Here is an 18,229-nt window from a genome sequence, read left to right on the forward strand (position 1 = left end):
CGTCACCACCGTCACCACCGTCACCACCACCACCGTCACCACCACTCACGTTGGCCGCTGCCACCACCAGCGGCAGGCGATGCGGTCGTCACGGCGACCGCCGACGCCGTTGCCATGGGAGACGGCAGCTGGGGCGACGCCGATGACGTCACCGACGACGACGCCATCGCCACTGCTGATGACAGCGACGCTGATGATGATGGTGGTGGTGGTAATGCTGATGGTGGTGGTGGTGCTGATGATGGTGGTGGTGGTAGTGCTGATGGTGGTGGTGCTGCTGATGATGGTGCTGGTAGTGTTGCTGATGATGGTGGTGCTGCTGATGCTGGTGGTGCTGATGATGCTGGTGCTGATGGTGGTGGTGCTGATGATGATGGTGGTGGTGCTGCTGCTGCTGATGCTGATGGTGGTGCTGATGATGCTGATGATGATGGTGGTGCTGATGATGCTGATGATGATGGTGGTGCTGCTGCTGCTGATGATGGTGGTGGTGCTGCTGCTGATGATGGTGGCGCTGATGATGGTGCTGATGAGGAGGGAGCAGTTGTGGGAGCGGTGCATGGGCAGATCCTCAGCACGGCACCCTCCTGCTACGGGGAAGGGGGGGGGGGGGGCAGAGGTCACTCACCGATGACCCACACAGAGGTCACATCCGGCCATCACGGTTGGTTACGTACGGACCCAGAGACACCCAGAGACACCCAGAGACACCCATAGAGACACCCAGAGACACCCAGACCCAGAGACCCACAGAGACACCCAGACCCATAGAGACCCATAGAGACCCATAGAGACCCATAGAGACCCACAGAGACACCCAGACCCATAGAGACCCACAGAAACACTCAGACCCAGAGACCCACAGAGACACCCAGACCCATAGAGACCCACAGAGACACCCACAGAGACCCACAGAGACACCCAGACCCATAGAGACCCACAGAGACACCCACAGAGACCCACAAAGACACCCAGACCCATAGAGACCCATAGAGACACCCAGACCCATAGAGACACCCACAGAGACACCCAGACCCATAGAGACCCATAGAGACCCACAGAGACACCCAGACCCATAGAGACCCATAGAGACCCACAGAGACACCCAGACCCATAGAGACCCATAGAGACCCACAGAGACACCCAGACCCAGAGAGACCCACAGAGACACCCATCCCATAGAGACCCACAGAGTCCCACAGACCCATAGAGACCCACAGAGACACCCAGACCCATAGAGACCCATAGAGACACCCAGACCCATAGAGACACATAGAGACCCATAGAGACACCCACAGACACCCAGACCCACAGAGACCCACAGACCCAGAGACCCATAGAGACCCATAGAGACACCCACAGACACCCAGACCCACAGAGACCCACAGACCCATAGAGACCTACAGAGACACCCACAGAGACCCACAGAGACACCCAGACCCATAGAGACCCACAGAGACCCATAGAGACACCCAGACCCATAGAGACCCACAGAGACACCCAGACCCACAGACCCATAGAGACCCACAGAGACACCCAGACCCAGAGACCCATACAGACAACCAGACCCATAGAGACCCATAGAGACACCCAGACCCATAGAGACCCATAGAGACACCCAGACCCATAGAGACCCATAGAGACACCCAGACCCATAGAGACCCATAGAGAAACCCAGACCCATAGAGACCCACAGAGACACCCAGACCCATAGAGCCCATAGAGACCCAGACCCATAGAGACCCATAGAGACACCCAGATCCAGAGATCCACAGACACCCAGATAGCCACAGAAACCCACAGACCCACAGAGACCCACAAAAACCCAGACCCACAGAAACCCACAAGACACCCAGACCCACAGAAACCCACAGACACCCAGACCCACACAGACACCCAGACCCACACAGACACCCAGACCCACAGAGACCCACAGACACCCAGACCCACAGAGACCCACAGACACCCAGACCCATAGAGACCCACAGACACCCAGATCCACAGAGACCCACAGACACCCAGACCCACAGAAACCACTCACTCACCACTCACTCACCCTCACCACTCACTCACTCACCACTCACTCACTCACTCACCACTCACTCACCACTCACTCACCACTCACTCACTCACCACTCACCACCTTCACCTGTCGGGGGAGGTCACCACTCACTCACCACTCACTCACCACTCACTCACTCACCACTCACTGACTCACCACTCACCACCTTCAACTGTTGGGGGAGGTCACCACTCACTCACCACTCACTCACCACTCACTCACTCACCACTCACTCACCACTCACTCACCCACCACTCACCACCTTCACCTGTTGGGGGAGGTCACCACTCACTCACCACTTACTCACTCACCACTCACTCACTCACCACTCACTCACCACTCACTCACTCACCACTCACTCACCACTCACTCACCACTCACCAACCACTCACCACCTTCACCTGTCGGGGGAGGTCACCACTCACTCACCACTCACTCACTCACTCACCACTCACCCACCACTCACTCACCACTCACCCACCACTCACTCACCACTCACTCACCACTCACTCACCACTCACCAACCACTCACCACCTTCACCTGTCGGGGGAGGTCACCACTCACTCACCACTCACTCACTCACCACTCACCCACCACTCACTCACTACTCACCCACCACTCACTCACCACTCACTCACTCACTCACCACTCACTCACTCACCACTCACTCACTCACGACTCACCACCTTCACCTGTCGGGGGAAGTCACCACTCACTCACCACTCACTCACCACTCACCCACCACTCACTCACTCACTCACCACTCACTCACCACTCACTCACCCACCACCACTCACTCACCACTCACCACTCACTCACTCACTCTCACTCACCACTCACTCACCACTCACTCACCCTCACTCACTCACCACTCACTCACCCACCATCACCACTCACCCACCACTCACTCACTCACTACTCACCCACCACTCACTCACTCACCACTCACTCACCACTCACTCACTCACCACTCACGACTCACCCACCACTCACTCACCACTCACTCACTCACTCACCACTCACTCACTCACCACTCACTCACTCACCACTCACTCACCACTCACTCACCACTCACTCACCACTCACGACTCACCACCTTCACCTGTCGGGGGAGGTCACCACTCACTCACCACTCACTCACTCACCACTCACTCACTCACTCACCCACTCACCACTCTCCCACAACTCACTCACTCACCACTCACTCACCACTCACCACTCACTCACCCACCACTCACCACCTTCACCTGTCGGGGGAGGTCACCACTCACTCACTCACTCACTCACCACTCACTCACTCACCACTCACTCACCCTCACCACTCACTCACCACTCACTCACTCACTCACCCACTCACTCTCCCACAACTCACTCACTCACCACTCACTCACCCTCACCACTCACTCCCCCCCAGAGGTCGCAACCGGGTACCCGATACCCGTACCCTACCCGATACCCGTACCCTACCCGATACCCGTACCCTACCTGATACCCGTACCCTACCCGATACCCGGCTATCCGTACCCGGCCGGGTACGGGTACGGGTACCTGTTTGCGACCCTGGTGCGGCCGGGTACGGGTAAGGAATCAAAACCCGTTTGCGACCTCTGCCTCCCCCCTCACACACCATCACCACTCACCCACCCCCCCACTCACCCTCACCACTCACCCCCCCCTCACCACTCACCCACCCCACTCACCCTCACTCACCCCCCCTCACTCACCCCCCACTCACCCTCACAACACTCACCCATCTCCCCCCCTCACCACCACTCGCTCACCGCTCTCACCCACCCCCCCATCACCACCCACCCCCCCACTCACCTTCACCACTCGCTCACCGCTAGCTCACCACACTCACCCACCCCCCCACCACCGCTCACCCCCCACTCACCTTCACCACACTCCCCCCCCCTCCCTCCCTCCCTCAGCGCTCTCACCTCGTCGTTAATCACGCGGCACCTCGACTCGTCCACCAGGACTCCACCACCACCACCACCTCCACCCTGCTGCTGCTGCTGCTTCTCCACCACCACCACCACCACCACCGCACCACCACCACCACCACCGCCACCACCACCACCACCACCGCCACCACCGCCACCGCTCTCCAACTCGTTCTGCTGCAGCGTGGCGACGGCCGAGTGTCCGGGCCTCCGACAGAAGGCCGGGAAGTCCACCATGTTGCCGCCCCCCTTGAGGAAGAGCGCCTCCCGCAGCAGGCGGCGGCGTCGTCCTCCAAGTCCTTCTAGCTGCGCACGCCGCACCTCCGCCACGCTGCAGCGCAGACGCAGCTGCTGCAGCAGCAACAGGGCACCACCACCACCGCCACCACCACCACCACCGCCACCACCACCACCACCACCGCCACCGCCGACATGCTGCGACAGCAGCTGCCCCCGAGTCAGGCTGCTGAGCTGCGGAGAGACGCCAGCGATACTAACGCCGCTGCCGGGGCGAGCGCTGCCAGCGCCGGGCCCCAAGTGGCGCACCGTCCCTCCGGGGAGAGCCGCGGGCAAACGGCGCTCACGCGGCGCTCCCGGCAAACTCCCGGTAGCGGCTAGCGACGCCCCACCGGGAGAAGCGCTTCCCGCGGTGATCCCAGCGGCGCTTCCGATGCTTTCGATGCTTCCGATGCTTCCCACGGCGCTTCCAGCGGCGCTTCCGATGCTTCCCGCGGTGATCCCAGCGGCGCTTCCGATGCTTCCGATGCTTCCCACGGCGCTTCCAGCGGCGCTTCCGATGCTTCCAGCGGCGCTGCCGAGAACCGGAGCCGGCGCTTCTTGCTGCAGCGTGACGGTGCTTGGCAATACAAACTGCTGCTGCTGCTGCTGCTGCAGCAGCTGCAGCTGCTCCTGCTGCTGCAGCAGCTGCTGCTGAACGCCGGGGCTAACGCCGCTGGTGGTGGTGGTGGTGGCGATGGAAGGGGTCGGGTTGGTGGTGGCTGCTGCTGTTGATCGCGAAGCTGCCAACGTGGTGGTGGTGGCGGCCGTGGCGGCCGTGGTGGCGGATGACAGGACCCTCTGGAGGCTGACCGGAGCAGCGGAGAGCTGTGGGGGTACGGAGCACGCCTGTCATGGTTACTGTCGCCAGCGGCGGGATTGATCGCCGTAGCGGCCGCGACACTCTGTCATCATCGTCGTCGTCGTCGTCATCATCGTCATCGTCATTGTCGTCGTCGTCACCATCACCATTGTCATCATCAACACCATTATCATCACCATCATCATCACCATCATCATCGTCGTCATCACCATCACCATTGTCATCACCACCGCCATTGTCATCATCATCACCACCATCATCACCACCATCATCATCACCATCATCAGCATCATCACCATCATCAACACCATCGCCATTGTCATCATCGTCAACGTCATCATCACCGTCATCATCATCACCGTCATTATCATCACCGTCATCATCATCACCGTCATCATCATCACCGTCATCATCACCGTCATCATCATCACCATCAGCAGCAGCATTGATCACCAAGGTAAACAGATCACGCCGCTCAACTGATTCGGAGTAAGACCTCTGCTGTCAAACCGGAGCCGACTCTGGGTCCAACACACCATCAAGACAAAGATCCCCCGTGTAGCCTTAACAGACTGTAGGGGCAAGTGCTGCTAGCGAGCACCTATGAAGGCCGGCACGGCACACGAGGGGGTGGGTGGCCAGCACTACGCCCGGCCGCCTTTGTCTCCCCAGTGGCGATGTTTACACACCGCACCAGGTACTCATTTGAGGCCGAGTCGACCTAGGTGAGGCCCGGGACCAGTTCAGATAATCGTCACTGTTGGTGTTGGCCGTGAGCGGGAATCGAACCCGGGTCGCCGGGTTCATAGCGCAGCGTAGCGCTAACCACTACACCACCGCTCCCCAGTCATACACACACAGACACACACCTGTACACACACAGACACACACCTGTACACACACAGACACACACCTGTACACACACACACCTGTACACACACAGACACACACCTGTACACACACAGACACACACCTGTACACACACACACCTGTACACACACAGACACACACCTGTACACACACAGACACACACCTGTACACACACAGACACACACCTGTACACAGACACACACCTGTACACACACAGACACACACCTGTACACACACACACCTGTACACACACAGACACACACCTGTACACACACACACCTGTACACACACACACCTGTACACACACAGACACACACCTGTACACACACACACACCTGTACACACACACAAAGATAAAGACAAAGATCCCCCGTATAGCCTGAACAGACTGTAGGGGCAAGTGCTGTTAGCGAGCACCTATGAAGGCCGGAACGGTACCCGAGGGGGTGGGTGGCCAGCACCACGCCCGACCGCCTTTGTCTCCCTAGTGGCGATGTTTACACACCGCACCAGGTACTCATTGAAGGCTGAGTCGACCTAGGGGAGGCCCAGGACCGGTTCAGATAATCGTCACTGGTGTTAGCCGTGAGCGGGAATCGAACCCGGATCGCCAGGTTCATAGCGCAGCGCGCTAACCGCTACACTACCGCTCCCTACACACACACACACCTGTACACACACACACACCTGTAAACACACAGACACACACCTGTACACACACAGACACACACCTGTACACACACAGACACACACCTGTACACACACAGACACACACCTGTACACACACACACACCTGTACACACACACACAGACACACACCTGTACACACACAGACACACACCTGTACACACACACACCTGTACACACACACACCTGTACACACACACACCTGTACACACACCTGTACACACACACACACCTGTACACACACCTGTACACACACACACACCTGTACACACACACACCTGTACACACACACACCTGTACACACACACACACCTGTACACAACACACCTGTACACACACGACACACACAGACACACACGTGTACACACACACACCTGTACACACACACACCTGTACACACACAGACACACACCTGTACACACACACACCTGTACACACACAGACACACACCTGTACACACACAGACACACACCTGTACACACACAGACACACACCTGTACACACACAGACACACACCTGTACACACACAGACACACACCTGTACACACACAGACACACACCTGTACACACACACACCTGTACACACACACACCTGTACACACACACACCTGTACACACACACACACACACCTGTACACACACACCTGTACACACACACACACACCTGTACACACACACACCACACCTGTACACACAACACACACCTGTACACACACAGACACACACCTGTACACACACACACCTGTACACACACAGACACACACCTGTACACACACCTGTACACACACAGACACACACCTGGACACACACACACCTGTACACACACAGACACACACCTGTACACACACACACAGACACACACCTGTACACACACAGACACACACCTGTACACACACAGACACACACCTGTACACACACAGACACACACCTGTACACACACAGACACACACCTGTACACACACAGACACACACCTGTACACACACACACACACCTGTACACACACAGACACACACCTGTACACACACACACCTGTACACACACAGACACACACCTGTACACACACACACCTGTACACACACACACCTGTACACACACAGACACACACCTGTACACACACACACACACCTGTACACACGTACACACTCACGCACACACTCACTCACACACTCATGCGCACACTCACGCGCACACTCACGCGCACACTCACGCGCACACACGCACTCTCAAACACTCACACACACTCACGCACACACACTCACACACACTCACACACACACTCACTCACACTCACGCACACGCACACACACTCACGCACACGCACACACACTCACGCACACACACACACTCTCACACACACACTCACACACGTAACAGCCCTCCACGCAGCGCCAACGTCCGTGCGACGTTGCAGCCGTACCTGTATGAACGACGTGCAGGGCACCTGTTTGAACCTTTGGTGAACAGCGCACGGTGCGGAGACTTGCTGCTGCTGCTGTTGCTGCTGCTGTAAAAGAACTTGCTGCGGCTGCAACATAAACTGCTGCTGCTGCAGCAGCACCTGCTGTTGCATGAGCTGCTGCTGCTGCTTGTGCTGTACCAACTGCTGCTGCGTGCCCTGTTGCGCCACCTGTTTCAATATCTTCTGCGGAAGCTGCTGCTGCCGCTGCTGCGCTACATGTTGGAGTACCACCTTCTGCTGCTGCTGAGTCACTACCAGCTGCTGCTGCTGCTGCAGGCCCTGCTTCAACACCGCATGCGGCGACAGCAGCTGCTGCTGTTGCTGTTGCTGCTCCATCAGTTTCTGAAGGGCGGGCTTGGCGAGCTGTTGCTGGAGACCCTGTTGTGGCCCCACAACATACTGCTGCACCGTGAAGCTGGTAGGTTGCTGTGGCCATTGCTGCTGCTGTTGTTGTTGTTGCTGCTGCTGCTGTTGTTGTTGTTGTTCCACCGTTCTCTCCTCCTCCTCCACTTCCTCGTCCCCCTTCTCGTCTGCGGCCGGAGCAACGTTGTCACCGCCGCCGCTGTGCGCTGACGAGGAGCTCCCACGGAGGGGTTGGCGTGAGACGCTGTCACCCCCTCCGCCCGCGCTCATCGTAGCCCTGCACCTCAGAGTTCAAAGTTGCACGCGTTAGGTACGTAGCCCTGTGAGCCATTCGGCTCTTGAATCCGGTGCAACCGCAACAAACAAAAAACAAAGACTCAACACTACCCATAGACTCAACACTGCGCCATAGACTCAACACTGCACCATAGACTCAACACTGCCCATAGACTCAACACTGCCCATAGACTCAACACTGCCCCATAGACTCAACACTGCCCCATAGACTCAACACTGCCCATAGACTCAACACTGCCCCATAGACTCAACACTGCCCATAGACTCAACACTGCGCCATAGACTCAACACTGCACCATAGACTCAACACTGCCCCATAGACTCAACACTGCCCATAGACTCAACACTGCCCCATAGACTCAACACTGCCCATAGACTCAACACTGCACCATAGACTCAACACTGCGCCAGACTCAACACTACCCATAGACTCAACACTGCACCATAGACTCAACACTGCACCATAGACTCAACACTGCACCATAGACTCAACACTGCACCATAGACTCAACACTGCCCCCATAGACTCAACACTGCACCATAGACTCAACACTGCCCAGACTCAACACTGCCCAGACCCAACACTGCCCAGACTCAACACTACCCATATACTCAACACTGCCCATAGACTTAACACTACCCATAGACTCAGCAATACCGATAATACTAACAACACTGCACCATAGACTCAACACAGCATCAGACTCAACACTTACCACACTCAAAACACTGCACCACAAACAAACACCAGACTCACGCTGCCCGTAGGACACGCGTCACCAAAGCGACCTTTAACAATTTAACTAAAACCGTTCAAGAACTAAAACCGTTCAAAAAGGAAATCCGTTCAAAAATAAAACCGTTAAGAAATAGAAAACTAAACTCGCCGCACACAACCGAGGCCTTGCCGCCGCAGGCTCCGCTAGGAAACTAGTCGAGGCCGCGCGAGGCCTAGCCTCTGCACCGTCGTTTAAAGCCGCTCACCTCTCAGTGGGTCTCGAGCCTCATTAAGCTCGCGTCTAATGCTGGTCCCGCACCTCCGCTTACGTGAAGAACGCGGCGAGGATTGGAATCATCTCTTTATTTAAAAATCCCAAAAAAATTCTCTCCGCCCGTTTAAAATCTTCGGCGGGCTCCAAGCTGGTGGACGGGTGAGCTGATCCTGGCGCTGATTGGTCGGCGGCGGGGCACGTGACGAGGATCCCCCGCGCGGATTGGCTGTGTATTCGTTAGTCTGCTTTAGCCGGCGGTGGTGAGAAGAGGCGTTTGTAAATCGTGGAGCGGATAAGGGACTCCCCCCCTCTCCCCCCCCCACCCCCTCCCCCACTCTCCCTACTGTAAACTTTAATGTTATTGATATAATATTATTAAAGTAATTATTACGATTATAATTATGATAATTAAATGGTGTATATTATTACTATAGTAATATTATAGTAAGATGATTCTAATGATGATCATTTAATGTTATATATTAGTTAAATTCGATACCTTATCATAATGACAATATAACGTTATTAATATTACAATGATAATGATGATTATTTAATGCTATATGTTTGTTTCATTCATGCTAAAATAACCCGACAACGCTGCCGACTAATTACCCTATGTAACACAATTTTTGTTTGCTGGGTAAAAAGTGTTATTTATAAATTGCTTAAAGTCACAACAGAAAAGCAATATTTATCACCTGAAGATGGCCGCTTTTTTTGGGTCCGAAACGTCGTTTTTATTACCAAGATTTTATTGAACTCACTTCGTCTGTCTTCTTGGTTCTTTCGGTAAAGTCACGTAGAAGGGAAATAATAAAATAATGAAAATAAAACATAATAAAATAAAATTTTATTATACAATACGTAGAAGGGAAATCATAAAATAAAAAAAAATTAATATTATAAAATACGTAGAAGGGAAATAATAAAATAATAAAAATTACATATTATAAAATACGTAGAAGGGAAATAATAAAATAATATAAATTAAATATTATAAAATACTATTTTATTATAAAATACGTTAGAAGGGAAATAATAAATAAAAAAATTTAAATATTATAAAATACTATTTTATTATAAAATACGTAGAAGGGAAATAATAAAATAATAAAAATAAAACATCAGAAAATACAATTCTCACGACGTTTCGGCCACAACGCAAGCAGCCGTCCTCAGGTGAAGAACAGGTCTGTCGGAAAGACAGCGTCTGAAACTTCGTGAGAATTATTTTATGATGTTTTATTTTTATTGTTTTATTATTTCCCTTAAAAATAAAACATAATAAAATAATATAATATATTAAGATATTTTATTATTATATTATATTTTTACATTATATTATTTCATGATGTTTTATTTTATTACTTTATTATTTCCCTTCTACGTAATGGCTTTACCGAAAGAACCAAGAAGATGAATCCCTGCAGTCACAAAAGCTTTAAATCAAAATTCCTCAAAAAAGACATCTTGTAGCTCAAATTTTACACACTTCCCAATATGATATCGACTGCAAACTTGGTATCGCTATCTCATACCGATGACCAGACTATATTCTATCATAAAAAAATTCAAAAACTTATATTTTAAAACTATCTACACGCTCCTTTTTAAATCCTTTATATTAAGTTCGCTTGCGTGCTTGCTTACGACCGTGCAAATCTTTCGATCGTTTTTTAACCCACTTCCCGTGATCCAATCGAGCTGACATTTTCCACACAGACTCGTTGTGCCAGACAATTAATGTTCGTGAAAAAAAATTCCCAAAATTTTACACTTTTTAGGCAAAAAAAATGTATTTTACATATATTCAAATAGAACTCATTCATCGCTTTGGCTGAACGTCACAGTATAAGAGCCCAGAGCGTAACCCCTCCACGGGCCGTGGCGGAGTAGCGCAGTTGGTAGCGCCCTCGCTTCCCATGCCAAAGGTCGCGGGATCGATCCCCGCGTCCTCCACAGGCGAATATATTTTTAAATCCTTTATATTAAGTTCGCTTGCTTGCTTAGGACCGTGCAAATCTTTCGCTCGTTTTTTAACCCACTTCCCGTGATCCAATCGAGCTGACATTTTCCACACAGACTCGTTGTGCGTGACAATTAATTTTCGTGAAAAATAATTTCCAAAATTTTACACTGTTTAGGGAAAACAAATTAAATATTTAATTACCAATTGCTTAATACTGGCAGACAATCATCTGACCCATAGGTGGCAGCCATCTCAAGCCAGAGGACGAGAGGACTCTAGCCGCCACGCATATAAAGGATTTATAGTGAAAAACTTTGTTTTTACGGGTTTACTTGTTTAGGATCGACTGGAAGACGGTTTACTTTGACGATGTCTGAATGAAGGATTCGTCTCGTTGGGCCAAAGCTTTGCCACCGCGTGCGCTGCCTCCACGCTGTCGTTCTACGAAAACGCGGTAGTGGCATTCCTGACGAACAACGCGTTAGGGAAACATCGCGCGAGAAGAACTGATCTATGATACAGGGTAAAGGCAGAGTCCGCGATCACACGCGAGATGCGTCCGCAGGCTGGACAAAGACTGAGGGCGCGTGGGTAGCGGATCTAGAAGCATCCAGCAGCATCCCAACGCTTCGTGCGACGCTACGTGGTTCTGTTCACTCGATCTCGTTATATCCACTTTGCATCTGCGTTCTATCCAATTCGCATCCGCTTTATATGGATGTAAGTTCCCCAATACATGAATCTCGTTGTATTGAATTCCCGTCACGAAAACAACACGCGTTACAGCAGAACAGAGTGTAAGAACGTTCAACACAATTCTCACCCCCCTCCCTTAAAAAGACCACGTTACCCGAACCGTTGTCCCCAGTACGTCAGTAGAGCAGTCAGCCCACCCACCTGCCCCCCCCCCCCTCTCTCTCTCTTGCCCGGGCCTTTGTATTATCGTCCGTGGAACACCTGTACCCCCTCCCTCTCTCTCGCCCTCCCTCGTGCTCTGTGACGGGCTCTTGTTGAATTTTTATTTTTTATATAAAAACTATTAGAGACAATACCGATAACCAGATCTCGGTGGTTCAAATCAATTTCAGCTACGCTTTCAAAGACAGGTGACAAATTCCCAGACCGTTCGGATCGAACCCAGACAGCAAACCCCAGGGTGAGGTCAGTAGCAGACTGAGACCCATCTGCACTCGAAGAAACAATGTTTTGTTTTTTTTCGATTTAAAGCTTTCGTGACTGCAGGGATCCATCTTCTTGGTTCTTTCGGTAAAGTTACGTAGAAGGGAAGCAATAAAATAATAAAAATAAAACATAATAAAATACAAAAATATTATTTTATTTTATTATGTTTTATTTTTATTATTTTATTGCTTAAAATAATATTATTTTATTTTATTATGTATTATTTTATTGCTTAAAATAATACTATTCTATTTTATTATGTTTTATTTTTATTATTTTATTGCTTCCCTTCTACGTGACTTTACCGAAAGAACCAAAAAAATGTTGTTTTGGGCCAGGCTCAAAAAAGGCTCAAAAAGTACCAGTCGTCCATGCGACCAAGTGTCACATGAGGGCAATGGCAGTGACACAGAGAACCCGCGTGTGGGTGAGGAACAGGGAGCGTGCCTGTGCCTGTAGGACGTGTGGGGGTCGCTAGCCCCCGAGATCCCTCCCTCGATAATGTTAACGGCCGGGCTAGCATCATCAATCGCCCCCCCCGCTGCTAAGCGAACCGCTGCTAAGTTCCTCACCTATGGTGTGGGAGCCGTCGCCCGCGGATTCCCCTCCACCGCGGGTCCGCGTAATGGGCATGGTTAATTACCGATTAGTATTCTGCCCCTCTCTACTACGATACTTCCCTTTCCTAATCGCGCGCCTGCAACCCACGCGGAGCGAACGCACGCACGCCCACACACACGCCGCTCCGCGCACTCCAACTCAACTCACGTTATACTCGCGCACCTGTATCACACACGGAGTGAACACACGCGACACCCACTCTCGCACCGCTCTGCGCAGCGCTCCCCCGAGGCGAGCCGCAGCACCACAGAATCACTGCGTACCCACGCGCAACCCGCGCGCTCAGCTCCGCGCAGCGCTCACTCACGTGGCGAACCACTGTGCACACAGCGCACCCACACGCTCACACTGCACGACAAGATCACGCGAGACCACGCTTCGCTATTAATGATTTATTATATGCCACCTGCGAATTGATGTTGAATCAGTGAGTCGACGAGGCTGGCCTATTCCACTAAACCTGTACCTATTCCCTATTTATCGGCTTACGATACCCTACTTCACCTCCCCACTCACTGTTTGGTGCCCGCGGAGGTTCGCTGCTCTCTGCGCTAACAGCGTACCTCGATGCGTCGCACGGACGTCCGGGTCGCTGGCTGGAACTCCTGCTGGTCCGCTGGCCTGGAGAGAAGGGGCGATTTCCCCTCTCCGCTCCTCTATTTATCCTCCCTACCTCAAAGGGGATGCTGCGCTGAACAATGGGCTCGTGCACCCCAAGCCCGCGCACGGCGGTTCCCGGGCGCTGTTGATATGCTAATCAGTGCGCGACGTTGGCGGCGTACATCCTAATTACTCCCTTACCCTTCCTAACAATGGGGCCTGCGCGCTCAAGCGCAATTATCCCAACCCTCCATGACTATGCGCAACAGCCCCTGTGACCCCGCTATTCATGCTGTCTCGTGCCTCCCCTGCTTGCCCCGTCGACTCGTGGGGGTGTGTGTGGGGGGAAATGCGCCTCAACCGCGGTGGCCGAATGCCCCACGCCGCGACCACACCATATTAAGGCCGGCAGCAGCGCCGCGGCACCACGTAGCACGGGGGAGGTCATCCAATTCCCTGATCGCCGGAAACCGTGAGAATTAATCCCGATACGGGTCTCTCGGATAAAAACCGGTCGATCAGGTAACCTTCCCTTCCAGCTCTATGGGGGGGGGGGGGGGGGTGCGTGCGGGTGTGTGCTTATGTGGGGCGGGTGATGGGGGGCAGTGCGGTGGGGGAAGCCGGGCGGCTCCCTGGCTCGGCAGAGCGGCCCCGTCGCTGTGGCACCACATAGCCCCCCGGGGTGCCAGTCCCCGTCCCGGGTTGACTTGAGCACCTCGCCTGGGTTGCCCCCACGAGGTATCGCCGCGGGGTCCGCGGGATTCGCCCGGCCCTTGTGGCTGGCCTCGGGGGTGGCGGCTCCGTCTCCTGGGGCTCCGGCGGTGGTCTCCTCCTCCATTCCAACGGCTCCCCTCGGCCTCTGGCACCTGCGGGCTGGGGAACAAACTCAGAGGCGGTGGGGTTTAAGGGTCGCCGTCCTCGTCGCCCCCGGCCCCGCCCGGGGCCCCTCGGAGCCCTGGGCTCCGTGGGGCCCATGTACTGCGCGAGGCCCCCGGGCACGGGGGATGCGGGTACTCCGGGATTTCGGGGCCTTCGGGTGACGGGGTTCTCTCTCGCCGGAGCCGCTTTCCACGGTTTTAAGCGGCGGACATTGACCACCGTCTCTCGACCCCTCTCCCCGCCATCAATTAGTACCGTCCAGGGGGAGATCTGTCGCACCACGGTCCAGGGTCCCCGCCAGTAGGTCGTCAGTTTCCCCACCTGCCCGGCCCCGACGCGAGGGGTGTGTAGCCACACCTTAGCACCTGTCAGGAATAAGGGGGGTTCCATGCGGGGTCGGGTGCCCTGTTCCTGCCGCCGATGCGCGGCTTCCCCTTGCGGGTATGCTCGGCCTCGGGCTTCTCGTAGGGTCTCCAACAGGTGTTCCACGGGGCGGCTTCCCTCCTCCGGCTGGGGGGAAGGGACGCCGAATAGCAGATCTGCGGGTAAACGAGACTCACGGCCGAACATCATTAAAAACGGGGTTTGTCCCGTCGACGTGTGTACGGTGGTGGCGTAGGCGAAAAGGGCGTAGGGGAGGTGTTCATCCCAATCCCGTTGATTTGCGGCCGCCATACGTTTGAGTTTCCCTGATAAGGTCTGATTCATGCGCTCCACCATCCCGTTCGCCTGGGGGTGGTACGCTGTGGTTCGGTCCTTCTGGATTCCGAACTCTCGGCACAGTGCCTGGAACAACTCGGCCTCGAACTCGCTACCCTGGTCGGTGAGGACTCGTTCTGGGATCCCGTGCTTAAGTACGTAGTGTTCCACAAATGCCCGGGCCACCACCAAGGCCGTTTTATCAGGGATGGCCACTGCCACGGGGTAGCGGGTGAAATACTCTACTGCGACTAGGATATATCGGTTGCCTCGATGGGATCGCGGGAATGGCCCCTGTAGGTCGATCCCGACCAGCTGATTTGTGCGGCTGACGCGGAACGGCCTTAGGGGTACCTGGTATCGTGCCGGTTTCGGCCCGCACTGCTGACAGGCGCGGCAGCCCTGTACCCAGGCCGCCACGTCTTGTGCCAATTTGGGCGAGAGATACTGGCGACGCAGGGTCTCTCGAGTACGTCGTTCCCCATCGTGGCCCCCGAGTGGGTGGTCATGCACCAGCCGTAGCAGCTGGGGTCGCACCTGGGCAGGAACACAGATGCACCCCGGCTGGCCGGCCTCGGTTAACTCCCGTACCACTCCGTTCTGCACACACAACCGGGCATACAAACCGCTCCAGGGTCCTGGTAGGGCGCTCTTTTCCTCCCGCAGTGCCGCCTCCACTTCCGCCAGATCCGGATCTCGCTGCTGGGTCTGTCTCAGCTGCTCGTCGTTTAGGCCCGGGAAGGCGCAGCCGACGTCCTCCTGGATCCGTCCAATCGGGTCCCGAGCCACGGGTCCCGCGCTTGCCGGGCGGTCGACGGGATCCTCAGTGCCACCTGTGAGGGTTTCCGTGGCGCACACTGCACTCTCTCTCGCTGGGGGGGGGTCAGTGGCCGCGGCCTCTCGGGGGTCCGTTGCCTGCCGGCAGCGTCCCCCCGTGAAACACGGGCAGGCCTCCTCCGCCCTCGTCTCGGCGTACACCGTGGGTCGCCTCGACAAGGCGTCCGCGTTTGCATGCGTCCGGCCAGCCCGATACTCGATTTGCAGGTTGTACTCCTGCAACTGCGCCAACCACCGGGCCATCTGCCCCCGCGGCTCCTTGAATGTGTAATGCGGTTGTAAACGGCCCTTCTGAGGTGCCGTCAGGGGGGGAGGAGTTAGGTCACGTGGGGGGAGAGGGGTTGAGTATAGAAGGAGGGGAACCGGAAGAGCAGAGGGAGGGACGGGGAACCAGGAACAGAGGAAGGCCACGAAGGGCGAAGCGGGGTGTGGCGAGATCGCCACGAACACGGGGGGAGCGAGGATCGGCACCGTTGGCCAGCGGTGACCGACCCGAAGCAGCGAGGAGGCTGCAGTCAGCAGCGGGGCTGCACAGAGAGAGTGGGCAGCGGGTCTGCATACAGTGACAGCCAGAGGGTCTGCACATAGGGGTAGCAGCAAGTCTGCAGGGAGGAGGTTACAGTAGATGAAGCAGAGAGTCAGAGGGGTGAGGAAGCTATAATAGCAGTGAATAGCCGGGGGCTACAAATACAGGAGTTATAACAGAGTGCCGTGTGGGTAAAGACGTGAACCTGAATAAAGACACGAAGACAGAAAGAAGTGTTCGAGTCCTTTTATTACACTGGAGTCAGAAGTGAAACGGCATGGCGAAACAACTGAGGAAGAAGAATATCCCATCTCCGGCGTCGGCTTCATCATCGGACGACGACGATCTTCCTCCTGAGGTCGGCTTCACTTCGGCGGAGGGAGAGATCCGTGAGGGCCCGGGTGTGGAGGAGGTTGCCGCTGCGCCCGACCCATCTGCGTTGAAGGACGAAGATTTAAGATGGACCCGGATGGCGGAGCAACTGGCGACCCTAAAAACCGTCATCACGGAGTTGTGTGACCTTGTCACGCCAAGGGCGGCGTTGGATGGTGATGGTGGTGATCGGCAGGAGCCCGGGTCGTCTTCGATGGCGCCGCCATCGACCACGCGGCGTGAAGACGCCATCTTGGGCGTGGCGCACCATGGAAGGCGGGAAGCCGCCATCTTGGGGCCGCCACGAAGATCGTCCGCCATCTTGGCGACACCGCGTTGCGACGCCTTGCTGAACTTGCCGCCGGAAGAGTCGGTGACGGACGGAAGCAGGCCAAGGAGCCGCAGTCGTCACCTTACAACTGTTAAGGAGTTCTCCATCGGGGGCGATTGGAGTGCGTTCGCTTGTCGATTTTTGGCGGCGGTACGAACGGCAAGGTGGACGGACGCCGAGGCGCTGGAGGTGCTTCCGACTCTCCTTGACGATGAGTCTGTTCGTTTTTTTCGCTCTATAAAAGCTGCGAAGAAGAAAACATTGCGTGGAGTGTTCGACGAAATGGCGGACGCGTACGAGCCACCGGATGACGCCCATCGCCGCTTCGTGCAGCGGCAACGCGCACCGGAGGAGTCGCCTGTAGCGTACAGGGGCGCCGTGCTGGAACTCGCGATGGCCGCTTACCCGGAGACGGAGCCTGACCTGCTGGAAC

The 18,229-nt window shown here is 54.8% G+C and overlaps 1 protein-coding gene across 1 annotated transcript; it reads right to left on the minus strand.

The window, feature by feature from the left end:
- On the minus strand, nt 1–10,959 carry LOC133362452 (histone-lysine N-methyltransferase 2D-like). The gene is made up of 4 exons (XM_061581400.1): nt 9,770–10,959; nt 8,084–8,765; nt 4,004–5,113; nt 1–590 (listed from the first exon to the last, which is right to left on the minus strand). Exons 2-4 carry the CDS (start codon nt 8,756–8,758, stop codon nt 36–38), a joined length of 2,340 nt encoding a protein of 779 aa, XP_061437384.1. The 5' UTR covers nt 8,759–8,765; nt 9,770–10,959; the 3' UTR covers nt 1–35.
- Between the last annotated feature and the right edge of the window lie 7,270 nt (nt 10,960–18,229).

This window comes from Lethenteron reissneri, unplaced genomic scaffold, assembly GCF_015708825.2.
Source record: "Lethenteron reissneri isolate LAM-NWPU_2019-01 unplaced genomic scaffold, ASM1570882v1 scaffold_1487, whole genome shotgun sequence".
NCBI lineage: Eukaryota > Metazoa > Chordata > Hyperoartia > Petromyzontiformes > Petromyzontidae > Lethenteron > Lethenteron reissneri.

Excerpts from the sequence above, each read along its gene's own strand:
- LOC133362452 (XM_061581400.1), bottom strand. The coding sequence starts at position 8,758 with ATGAGCGCGGGCGGAGGGGGTGACAGCGTCTCACGCCAACCCCTCCGT. Across the intron at positions 5,114-8,083 it reads CCTGCACGTCGTTCATACAG|CTCTCCGCTGCTCCGGTCAG; the intron begins GTACGGCTGCAA and ends GTACCCCCACAG. Across the intron at positions 591-4,003 it reads GCCGCGTGATTAACGACGAG|CAGGAGGGTGCCGTGCTGAG; the intron begins GTGAGAGCGCTG and ends CCTTCCCCGTAG.